The sequence below is a fragment of the Seriola lalandi genome, unplaced genomic scaffold, assembly GCF_002814215.2.
Source record: "Seriola lalandi dorsalis isolate HSWRI2012SDOR001 ecotype SW California unplaced genomic scaffold, Sedor1 jcf7180002054371, whole genome shotgun sequence".
Taxonomy (NCBI): domain Eukaryota; kingdom Metazoa; phylum Chordata; class Actinopteri; order Carangiformes; family Carangidae; genus Seriola; species Seriola lalandi.
This window is the reverse complement of record NW_019524924.1, coordinates 36,919-49,911: the sequence shown is the minus strand read 5'-3', so window position 1 is coordinate 49,911 and position 12,993 is coordinate 36,919. Positions and strand designations below refer to the sequence as shown.

At 41.1% G+C, this 12,993-nt stretch overlaps 1 protein-coding gene across 2 annotated transcripts in view; it reads left to right on the top strand.

Annotated features, from left to right (window-relative positions):
• Positions 1-12,993, top strand: part of nav3 (neuron navigator 3) — a 206,237-nt gene that overhangs the window by 171,842 nt on the left and 21,402 nt on the right. For both annotated transcript variants that reach the window (XM_087174682.1, XM_023408709.1), the window contains exons 18-24: positions 1,709-1,866; positions 2,922-3,116; positions 3,613-3,665; positions 4,918-4,941; positions 6,406-6,429; positions 6,646-6,723; positions 12,674-12,757. In XM_087174682.1, coding sequence (XP_087030808.1) covers positions 1,709-1,866; positions 2,922-3,116; positions 3,613-3,665; positions 4,918-4,941; positions 6,406-6,429; positions 6,646-6,723; positions 12,674-12,757 — 616 coding nt within the window. The remainder of the gene's footprint in view (positions 1-1,708; positions 1,867-2,921; positions 3,117-3,612; positions 3,666-4,917; positions 4,942-6,405; positions 6,430-6,645; positions 6,724-12,673; positions 12,758-12,993) is intronic.

Here is a 12,993-nt window from a genome sequence, read left to right as displayed (position 1 = left end):
GCTCTTGCTCCCACATTGTTCCAAGGCACTTATTGTAAATCAGTTTGGATTAATGCAATGTGAGAACCAGTGAAAATTGGAAAAAGTACTAACCACACTAAAGTAATGGATGAATGTGTCAGTGAAGGTACTTGGTTTGGAACTACTGATGTATAAAGTAGAAAATCTTGAGATTATGTTTTGCAGCATTCACACTGCAGGAACAAACTTCTGCACAAATCAGACTTAACTGTGGATTCAGATTTTTTTTTTTTTTGCAGAATACATTATGTGTTGCATTACTGTACGTTGAAAAGAAATACATATACAATCTTATCTGAGCTCTCATTTTTTTCCCAACAAATTCAAACTAAAATATAGATAGAGAAAGATAGATTTTGTACCAGAGATCCTGAAGTCCACATTAACAAAAGCCTTTAAGTGAGGTGAGAAATTCTAACGCAGTGTGAATGCTGCCTCAGATGATCAGACAGGAGTATGTTTGTCCGTTTGCATGTCTGCTTCTCTATGTGCAACCTCATCCTCTTCTCATCTCATGCACTGCTAGAAATGCAGCAAACACAGCCGCTATGACAGAGCAGTTCTTCCTCAGCTCCCTACAATGGCCAAACACCGCCTGATAACATTTGCTCTGTTAACCCAAGGCCAAGTCAGCCAAGTGAGTCCAAGGTATATTTTGGATTTAGCTGGGACTAAAGGGAGAGAGACAGAAATACCATAACCCATTCATCACAGTGGCACAGCTTCTGCAGGGAACAGCCTCTCTAGCCAATTATACGTTACTGCTGCAGAGAGGTTGGATGGGGCATGCTGGTTTCAAACCATTCTTTCATTTTGATGGCATTTGGTGCTCGTACTTTATTGGGCCTAAAAGCATCTGATCTTATGTTACACTTTGTGCCCGTTGGAAGTGATGTTCAGTACAGACTGGAGTGTTTTCTTCTTCTTCTGACCGCAGATTTTTTATGGCCGTCTGTTCACATCTCAAACCAAATGGCACTTCTTCTATTTTTTTTTTTTTTTTTCTTCTTGTCTGATCTTCCCACAAGTGGAGCTTAGACTAATAATTGCCCCCTTTAGTGATATAAATAAGCATGTTGGTCTTGCTAATGGGCATTTTGAAAGGACTTAGTATACTGAGTCAAACACTGACCCTTGGATATTTCAGGCTGTTCCAATTCAACTCCAGTGAGGGACGAACGCTGCTGTGTCACACCATTCAACACAAGCTTAGACACTCAATCCCCTGGTGGAGAGAATACGAAGCACGGGCATGGGGGAGCAGGGTCAGATGTGACAAGTGTAGTAATGGGGTCGTTGGAGGGAAGACGCCGCTGAAAAGGGATGAGTGCAAACTCAATTATGATCCTCAGAGGATTAAATATGGCCGATTGTCATGCGTGCGATAAGGGCCTTCTGCTGCCAAGCCCCTTTGGAGCTGGAGAGAGAAGAGATGAACGTCTGTGTGTGTGCTTTTTACAGCTTTGAGCCAGAGGAGTACTGTATGTGTATATAGTATATGTGTGTAGATGTATGCATGTGAACGTCTGTGCTGTGGCTGCATGTTTCTTTTGCTCTCTGCTCACATGCTTCTATTATTAGCTCCACACTCATTTCATCACCGAAGAACTTCACTACTTTGGACTTCCAAATGTCTCTGTTAGCAGCCATTTCTGCCACAAGCTCATACTTTCTCTGGGGGTTCCAGGTACCCTCCGTCCTCCCGGCAGACATCCCACGAGGAAGGGAAGGAGTGGTTGAGGTCCCATTCAACAGGGGGGCTTCAGGACACAGGCAGCCAGTCCCCACTGTCTCCTCCAGGAGCTTCCTGCACCACCACTGGAAAATACCACTACTCCAACCTGCGTGAGTCTATAGTAGCAAATGCTCTCAATGATTTTACTTGGTGAAGTTATTTCTTCTAATCTGGGGCCCAACAGCACTAATAAACCAAACAGTAAAAAGTACTTGTGTGAGGTTTGTCTAATGTGCTTGAATACTATACTAAAACTATAATAAAAACCAACTTGCAATAAAAGATGGATAAATAGGCACCTAAAGCAAAATGGCCCATATGTGCATTCCACACAGTGCACACTCTTCATGAAGAATGATCTACTGATTTTTCTCTGTTCCATGACTCTGAATTCTTTAATGGTCCATATAGTCTAAAGGTAGATGTCCATGTCTTGTTTGATTATAAAGCAGGTCTAGGTTCTATATTAATACTGTGAAAGTATCAAAGCGCTCAGTCCACAGAGAAATGCACACAGCCTGTATTCAGAAACTGAGCCTTAAAACCAGCCGTCAGGATTTCTGTGACTTTGTGATGTCACAACAAAGCAGTCATAACCTTCAGCCCTGCCCACCTGGATCCACCATCCTACCTTGCAGGATTTGGTTTCTCTGAAATGTGTTTACCTGAAATCTGCTGTATCTGCTTTATTGGATCACTCAGAAAACAGTCAGCCAATCAGAAGAAAGGCTCAGAGCCTCCTCTCTTCTGATTGGTTCACCGACCTGTTGTTACTAGAGCTCCAGAGAGAAGCCTGAGAAAGGAGATGTAAAACTACATGCAGATGGTTTTTGGTTCTTAAAACCACAAATATATCTTGTTATGGATCAACACTTCAAGTAAAACACAGGAGAAGAGGAAACCTTTAAAATTTTTTGTGCGTGTCTAAAATGTGAAATGTGCAGAAACTTATATGACAGTAGATACATGGCCATAAAAATGAGCTATATAATTAAATCATAATTTTTTCATGCAGCAATCAAAATATCTTGAAGTCCATTAAGATTTTACTAGATTTGCACCATTATTAGCTGTAAATTGGTTCTTAGTTCATGCATGAATGATTGATCACTGATGCTTTTTACAGATGCCAGCTCTCAGCTGATCTATTTTTTCCTCTGTTCAGTGAGTCCCACAAACATCAGCCAGTACAACCTGCCACCAGGCAGCAGCAGCATGAGCCGCTCCAACAGCATCCCCGCCCAGGACTCCTTTGACCTGTATGGAGAGGGTCACCCACTGGGTGGCAGCGCAACCTCCTTGGAGGACCGACCCCGGGCCATCAGCCGCTCCGGCTCCTTCAGGGACAGCACTGATGAAGGTGGGACTCGCTCTATAAATTAACTGTGTCAGACATGAAACCTTGATACTAAGAAGCCGTTAGAAATCATTTTAAGGCCACGTTCATCAAGTACATTAATCCCAGCTGAATGAGCTCTCACTGTGTTCATACTGTGAGTGGCTCGGCTGGTGGCTCTGTTCTCATCTTTTCATGGCTGTCATTACGTCCATATAGAGTTCAGCTTTTTAACAGGCAAATCATATATTTTTTTCAGGCTCTAAAGCTTACATCATCTGAATGACTTCCATTAACTATGAAGTGCTAATCAGTCAAGTGGTTAATTAAGAAAAAATAAGAAAGTAATTAAAATGACTTTAGAGCTCCCTCAAGGTCAGATTCAGAAGAAGAGGTAGAATATTGTATCATCACATTTGAATTGAATCTGTAGCATTGATCCCTGTTTTTCACACCAGTTTTTATAATTAAGTGTTTTACTAAACCTTAGTCACTCATTCCTCTCTCTGTATGTTTACAGTCCATGGCTCCTCATTGTCCCTGGTCTCCAGCACATCTTCACTGTACTCTGCAGTAAGTAGCTGACAGCTTTTCTTCCTGATTTTACAGCAGCGGTCAGGTACTGTACATCTGAATCATGGTCATTGTTAAAGCTGCTCTGATCTGATCAATATTTTTGCATGAAAAATGTATCAGATTATTAAATATAAATGCAAGGAACAGAATAACCCAGCTCGGTAACAATGTTTCAGCCTCTTTCCGCTCATTGTTTTTAGTTTTCCAGCTTGAAACATTTCAGTTTCGGTTGAGTTGTTTCCAGGTAGAAAGCTTTGCTAAACCCACTGTCTGCTACCAGCTCAGCAGCAAACAATAACGCTAACAACTAGCTGCTGAAAATAGTTATGCATTTGGCACATATAAAAAAAACAACTAGATATATCTCTCATAAGTTGGTGGAGACCAAAACATTGCTGAAAGGAAACTTTTATTCACCAGGTGGCCAGAAACACAATGAACAAATGAATGCTAATGTTAGTTCATGCTAAATGTGTTAATATGAAACTTTTTGCTGTTATGTTTACGGCTTGTTTCATGCCCTAAATGGCCAAATAGTCCAGATTTAAAGGTGCACTGTCTTATTTTGTTATAGCACCCAACACCATACACAATGAATATTTTCTCAGCTCACTGTTGATGTTGATGAACTCACCACAGTGAACTAGGGGGACATTTTAGGATGTGACTGTGTGCTTTCAAAAACGTAACAATTTTAAGGTTAAAGTCATCCTATTTTTTAAAACTGATACAACTCAAAGGAAGATCAAATCCTTCAGCTCTTCCATGTGATACGGTGGGGCATTAAATTAAAGTAACAAATGAAATAAAGTAACTTTGGCAGATAAGACTCCGGACATGTGTTGGGTTTCTAACAGCACAGGCAGCTCTGAAGTCGTCACGATCAGAGAGGTGGCAGATTAGTTTTAGGGAGAAGAATCGATCACCACCCGCCTCTACCTGTTTCAAGTGTCACTTGCAGGTCGCAGACGAAAGGTCTGGATGAAAGATATAGTTTCATTCGCAACGTTTCCCCTCAGGTTGAATCCATGTGTTTGTTTTGTGGTTATAAACCACTTGTCATTTTGTTTTCTGTCTGATTTCCACTTCAACACCAGTGATACTCTACTTCTCCTCTTTACTACCTCCTCTTTGGTATTAAAATGCTTCTTATGGTGCATATTCTAATTCATTTGATTGTACTTGATTGAACACTTACTCTGAGACAATATGCAACTTTTTCTAAACTATGTTTGCATCTTCCTCACAGACGGAGGAGAAAGCTCACTCAGAGGTAAGGATGGATAAGTTGCGTCCACGTGTCGGCATGCGTGCTTCCTTTTAGCAGCTTTCTGCTTCACTTCATATAGTTTCAGACATTTACAGCTTAAAGCTGGCTGTGCTGTAGGTGGGGGGGTTAAGTCCCCTCCTGTGGGAACCTGGAAGACGTGGGATTCAGTCCAACAACCTCCGTGTCATGTGCATGTTTTAGCTGCGACTACTGTTTGTCTTTATGTTTCTATTGCACTTCATCTGTCAATCAAAGCACAAACAGTGATATTTGTTCAGCTTAATTTAAAGTCACTTTGATTTATATTGATAATAATTTAAAGAATAGTTATAAATGAATGCTATCAGGTTCTACAATAAAGCAGTTTAACTCTGTGTTGCATTGCTTTTTATTCTCAGTTAATCTTTATTTATTTCATCCTGATTATAAATAATTAAATAACCACTCCTCCCTGCTGTGCTATGTAGCTAATATACTTTACTCATTACTAAAACTTACACTATAGCATATCTAATGCATGCCCTGCTCTTTGGCTATTTTAGTTTGGCTTCATTCAACAGTTAATCACTGATTCTTCTTTGATTTTACAGTTTTATGTTTTGATTTTTTTTGTTTTCTGTTTCTTCCTTTTCTCTTTTCTTGTTTATTAGAGCTTTTAGCTCAAGTTTGGATCAAACAGTAATGGCAAATACATCACAGTGTTTCTTTTAACCCTGCCAGATGGGTGGAGTTTAGCATTTTCAGACAGCTTTTCTCAGTGCAAACTGACACAAGTGACCCAGTTCTGGTTTATATTCCCTCAGGACAGACCTACACACGACTTTTTCATCATTTACATGACACATTTGTTGTAATGTTGGCGCCACAGCAACTTGACTAAGCAGTGTTGGCGTGAGAAACGAAAAAAACCAATAGAAATTATGAAAAGGACTTGATTGGTATTTTTTGACATTTCTCAGCTGATGAAAATCTGATATATCTGATCTTCTAAAATGTCAGAAGCGTGTGTTGGAAACACATGCCCTCTGTCACTGTCACTATCTCTGCAACTGTCTTGTCAACATTACTCTCAATTCATACTGATATCAGATATTGATTATGTAAAAAACAAAATACACATAAAGATCAATTCAAAAACCTCTGATATTGACAGCAATTTGGAACGAAGCATGGACATTTTCATTAATTATTCCTTCTCGTCCTGGTGTCGACCACATTGGTAAACTCACACATCTGGCACTTTGTTTACAATATTTAAAAAAAAAAAAAAAAAATCAGGTATTTGCAAATACTGTTTGACCCAGGTGAGGAACTAACTTACCTGTAGCTCTTGCTTTGATGCTCAGAATCTAACATGAGAAAACAAGTGCTGTGAAAACCTCTGTCTCTCCAGCCACATCAGTTCCTGTTGTTTGATGGGGGCATGCAATATAGTGTTAATTTGTACTCTTTTTCTTTTCAATCAAGGGCCAAACAGTCCAAAATTCCACGGTAATCCCCCACACTTTTTTTTGTTCACACTTCACCCCAGTGTCTTTACACACAGTATTACCATGTACCTGCATAGTTTTTTTTACATCAAAAATATCAACAAGGGAGTTGCAAGTTCAACACCTCTTTGCATTACAATCAGTCTTATTTCCTTCATGTTTTTCTGGAGTATTAACCGCACCTTTACCTTTTGTTTTTCTTTCTTCCGCAAACCAGCAAATCAGAAAGCTGCGTCGGGAGCTGGACGCCTCTCAGGAGAAGGTGGCGACCCTGACGTCTCAGCTGGCTGCCAATGTGAGTTTGTTTACTTCAAAAGATGCCGTCAAAACAGCCGGCTCATTTGCATGATAACCTACTGTCAGAGCTTCCTGCCTGTTAAAGCTCTGGAAGGAATATAAATACGCCCACTAATTCCTTTTCTCTCTGTTTGAAGCTGATGTGTGTGTATTTAGGCTTTTGCATGTTTGATTTTGTTGGTGTGTGTGTGTGTGTGTGTGGATGTTTTCTTCTGTGTGTGTTTGTGTGTCTACCGTACAGCGAAGATTGTCTCTTTGCCTTTTGTCTGTGCCGGTGGGGAGCCTCTCTCCTGAATTCACCCAAGCAGAGAGAATCAAATGGAGATAGACGGGTGCAGAAAGAGAACAGGGAGATGAGGATAAGTGAATCTAGACATCGAGTGCGTCATGCGTGGGTGAAACAGAGACCTCCAACCCCCAGACGAAGCTGTCTTTGTACCGAGATTCAGATGTATCGACAAACTCCCATTGTCAGGCTCGGGCTCGACAACCCCCCACCCCACCCCACCCTCAATGCCAAGCGCCTGATCAAGCGTGGAGGCAGACGCTTCAGTCCGACGCTTTGATCACAAAGTTGTGCAGAGCTGAAACTGAAGGCTAAACTGTGGGCAAACTTGTCGAATGGAAGAGGGAGACAGGACTTTACAGAAGAGTTATGTAGGGACAGTCAAACAACTTTATGTTTGTTTTGGTTCTCAGAGGAAAAATCCACCATTAGATGCTCTTAAACAACTTCTGTCTCCTTTGCGTTCTCTGTGGCCAGAGCTTTCTGTCAGTAGTGGAGTCAGAAAATTTCCATTTGAGACAAAATGATTCATACATTTTTAAAGCTTTGTGGTTGCTTTGCATTCTGGTCTGTTTTTCTGTGACAGTTGTGAAATGGCAACTCCACACAGAAGCTCTCACATATTAATTTACTGTTGCTGTTTCAGGATGCGACAACATTTCCAACTGCCAAACCACACTGCTACAGAAAATACCTGGACATGACATCACATCTAATGATATGTATGTTCTGTCTGCTATCCACAGCAATTACAGAAATGCAAGAAGTACATCACTGGTTTTTGCAGTGGTTGCTGATGGACAGTAAATACTTACCAGTAAAATACACTGGTAAATACGCACATTTGTGTTTGTGGTACAGAAATTGTCAGTGTGGCTGGCATGACTCAAACACGAGGCTAAATCCCAACTGATTCATCTGTTGGCCGATTTTATCAGCTGATATTGGCCATCACAGATATACCTGTATCAGTACATAAAATCTCTGATATGTGCTGATATGAAAACTTTTATTAGGAAGCAATAATGCAGTGGAAACACTCGGGTCTAGTCAAGTTATATAGGCAGAATTTTATGTATATTTGATCCTTTGTTTTCATTCAAGTTAAATATATATATATATATATATAATGTACATATTTGTTCTTATGTTTTTTATTTATAGTTGTTTATTTTTATATTTATTTTATTTCATTCTCAGTGAAGTTTACTTAAGCACTTTTCAAGCCTGGAGAAATCGACGGTTTGTAACGGTAACAGTTCGTCTGTCAGTGACATCATATCCTCTATGTGAATCAGAAGCATCAAAATTGACTTTTATCCAGTTTCAAGTCACATTTTTAAGATAAACTTTTTACAGCTTGGTTGTTTTCAACTATATATTTTAATCAGTTGAAGGATTTTAGTGGTTGGACGTCTGGATCTGAAGTTATCAGAGAAAAAAAACAAGCAAATTTAATCTTTTGTCATTGTTTTGATTGAGGGACTCCTAGGGGCAGAAGTTACAGACTGTGCGTTTAACAGTTTGTTTGTTTGGACAGATAGTGAGACGAGACAGAGACACAAACTCTGCACGTAGAAGCACAAAAAACATTCAAGAGTTAATCAAAGTGTGGATAAAGGAGAGAAATTTCTATTCTGCAGGGGACAAATAACTGATGACATGCTATATGGTGCTATAGCTTGTGCTGCTAATGGTAAATTTATTGATTTACTTATTCCGATGAATCCCATTGAGATAGGAGTCTAATTTTAAAGGGAGACCTGAATGTGCTTAAAAAACCTAATGAAAACAAATCATGAACAGAAAGAAAGAATTTACAATACAAGTTAAATAACAAACAATAAAATAACAAAAATGTAATGAAAATAACACACAAGGGAAATTTAAAACGTATAAAATGCCAAGATTATAAAACACAGCCATTCATCCAGTGAGTAAAAAAAAGTCTCTTCAGTTAAAACACTTGTTCTATTTTGGGAAGGTTTGAAATCTTTTAGATATAATTATATTTAGAAATAATAGTCAAAGACACAGTCTGATTAAAACACTCCAATGTCTCACCATATCTGATCTTGAGACTGACTGGCACTTAACAGGGTCACTGCACATTAAAACAACAGGCAACCAGTCACATGCGCTGTGCCAAGCCATATGCAAACAGAAACCTATATGTGCTCCCACTTTAGATTAAAAAAAAAAAGAGAAATTAACACACGCCTGGCCCTGTTGCAGTGGAGATGCATCGCACTGTATCTAACTGACAGCTTGGTGGGTTGTTGGTGCTATAAGCTCATCTTATCCTCCCAGTGGGGAGTGTGACTGTATGGAAATGTCAGCCTCAGCAGCCCTCACATGCTTTCCACCCACGGCCCAAAACTAGCTGCTGACTGCAGTGTGTGTGTGTGCAAGACATGCCAGAGTCACTGTTGAATCATGTCTATTCCTGCACGCACTCTAACGCAGACAAACCTACACAACGCAGAGACTCGTATCACATACATATACATAGGCGAACGACACATATTGTCACAACTGAGTGTAAAGCTGTTATTTTCCAAATGTCAACTTTGTAGAAAGAAAAATAGAGCAGCCTAGTTTCTAAAGTCAGTTTTTCAGGGCATCTTGCTTTTCTTCATGTGATATTATGTACCACTAATTTCTTTACCATTTATTTTTAATGGATATATGATGTGGTGTGCATAATAAGTCTTTTCCATTTGGTTGTGATTTCAAATTCATTCATATTTGATGTGATCTTGTTGGTTAAAGAAGAGCTTCAAGCTTTTTTTCAACCCAACAGAGGAAACATATCATCCTTTAACCATTTTAACCATGAAAATCACTAAAAGCAGCCATAAATGATATTTTAAAGGTCCCATACTGTATAAAGGTAGATGTCCATGTGTTGTTTGATTATAGATCAGGTCTAGGTTCTATATTAATACTGTGAAAATATCAAAGCCTCAGTCCACAGAGAAATGCACACAGCCTATATTCAGAAACTGAGCCTTAAACCAGCCGTCAGGACTTCTGTAACTTTGTGATGTCACAACAAAGCAGTCAATGCTCTCATCTATGCCCCAAGCCCCGCCCACCTGGATCTACCATCCAGCCTTGCAGGATTTGGTTTCTCTGAGTGTTTACCTCCTTATGGATCAACACTTAAAAAAAAAAAAAAAAAAAAAAAACACAAGAAAAGTAAAATGTAAAATATGGGACCTTTAAAATAAAAGCGGGGGGGGGGGATTATTTGGGTTGTTGAACAGTCTCATGTTAACCTCTGGCAGATCAGTCTTCTCAGGAGAGGACTAGAGAGGAAACGTGCAGTGACTGAGGTCACCTGATCTTGATCTCATTTCATCTGCTGTGCCACTGCATACATAAAGATAATTATCTTTCTCTGGGTTTGTTTTTGTTCAGGAAATTGAATTTTGGTCTTCAATAAAAGTATTATGGATGTGTTAATACCCTCGGTCACTGCGTGTGAGCTCATATAAATGACTCCCACATTTAAAAAAATAATAATAATAATTGTTTCTGCACTGTTGTGATGGATTAGGTACACTCCCCCGGTGTGTATTTGTTTTTGGTTTTGTTTGGTCTAAATGGAGCAGAATTAGCAAAACAACATCCTGTTAAAGAGACTAAGAGGAGCTAATGCTGCTGGTTGAGCCTGTGCAGAGGATCAGTTTTCCTGCCTATCTGACGTTCAGGTTCATAAAGGCCCTCCTCCTCCTCCTCCTCCCTGCTCCATCTCCTTCCTCTTGGAAAAGGTTTCCGTCCCCATCACTCTTATTCTTCTCCTCCTACTTTTTTTTGTCGTCATTATCATCCCCTCCCCTTCTTGCTGTGGTGTTAAAGCGATGTATCCCAGCAGCAGGTGCTGGCTTCAAAGACTTTAGTGACTATGCGTCGTTTGTCATCTGTCTTCGCCCTTGAGATGTCATCCACATCTTCAGCAGTGGCACGGAGGGGCGCTGACATAAACGACTTCTCCTCATCCAGTTCTCTGGTGTGGCCCACCGTCAACCTTTACCCTGGACCTCAAGGTTCAGGGGCCAGGCGTGGCCACCGGGGCCAGGCACAGATGGTTCAGCCATGGGACACATCAGAGTCTGATCGGCGCCTCCTTCAGGGCGGACAGGTGGGCCGGGGGGTGTTTAGTCGGAGCTCGCAGGTGGAGTTGGAAAGAGATGTGGCGTTGGAGAGATGTGTTGGAACAGTTGGCATTTTCTAAAGGTCAAGACCTTCGCTGATGCAGCCAGGGACACAGAAGAGAAGAGGCAGGACAGGGCGCTGCTGTGTGTGTGTGTGTGTTTGTGTGTGTGTGTATGTGTGTGTGTGTGTGTGTGTGTGTATGTGTGTGTGGATCTCTACAGTTATGAGGTCTTAAAGTCCTCACCGGGATAGAAAGATGGGGAATTTTCTCCGTCTGTCAGAGCCGTTTTGGGTCTAGATTGTACATTTGGGAACAAATGGTGTTAAAATTGGTAAATAAAAGTCCTTGAAAGTACAATAAAACAAATGTGTGTTTGTGTGTGCATGTGCGTGTGTTCTGTGTGTAGAACTGAGATTGTCTGATCTGTCTGGGCACGCTGCCCACCTCTCTTTGACGCACCAGGCCTGACAGGTGTCTCAGGGTCTCTAGCTAAGGGTGGGAGGATGAGCTTGCACTACACACACAAACACACACACACACACACACACATTTTATACACAAGTACAGACTCTCCTCAAACAAATCCAGTCACACCACAGGTTCAGCAGAGCAGATGGCATGACATTGCCGCTTCTTCAGATGAAGTCGAGGGTGGGGTGGGTGGGGGCGGGGGGGCAGCCAGCCTCTCTCTGAACTGTGCCTCTCTGTGATAGCAACATGTCTCTCTCTCTCTCTCTCTCTCTCTCTCTCTCTCAGCGCTGAGAGTTTTCTTGACAGAGAGCTTGGGAGCATGCTCAGTGGCACGATTGTGAATTCATAGCAATAAGATGCAACAGTGAAGTCATGTGAAACACTCCTAACAAACTCCCTGTTCAAATAAACCATTGGGAACATGTATGGCGTGAACTTGCCCTTGAAATTTGCGGCTGACTCAAAGTGAAAGGCAGCGGCGGGTCTTTTCAGTGCACAGGGAACCTCTTCAGGAGGGCGCAGTCGGAGCCTTCAGGCCTGTGGGCAAACACAGAGTCTCGTTTGGTCCGTGGTCTTTGGCTCAAGCGAAAACTCACTTCAAAGCCGTCGTCAGCAACCAGCAGACCAACTTATTCATGCTCTGTACAGGCGTTTTCTTTTTTTTTAATGATTTATTGTGAGTATTGACTCACATTCAGGCAAGTGATAATTTGACAGAACTTGTGTTACAGTGGAGAAGTGTCTAAACCGATCCTGGGGTCACTTTTACATGTTAAGTGTTTATGTTTTAATATTCCAAAGAGAATAGAAATAGTATTTTACATTTTCATGTTCTACTATTTTAAATACGTTTGAGTAGAATGCAGGTGGAAACTTGCAATGATTAAAATGCCTTTATCTGAGGTTATAGCCTCTTCCTGAAACCCTTTTCCAGAAGCTGAATAGTCCTGATCTGAGTGATGTGTCACCCTACACCTCTGCAGCAGCTGAATTGTGACACTGTGTGTGTTTGTCTCTCTGCGTCTGCAGGCTCACCTGGTGGCCGCCTTCGAAAAGAGCCTGAGCAACATGACCTGCCGCCTGCAGAGCCTCACCATGACCGCTGAACAAAAGGTGCGGGAGCTCAGTCCTGCATGTGAGATATACTGTGCATGAACTCCATGATGAAGGGATTACAGGGAGGGGAAATGATTAGAAACAGACAGCATCACCTTTCTGCATGTTCCATAAACCTGCAGCCCTAAAACACCATTTAAAACCCTGACTTCTACAGAAATCATGCAGAATTCATCTGCCCCCACCTCCGTTTTCTCCAGTCTCTCACAAGTTGACTCTTGTAAGAGACTCTT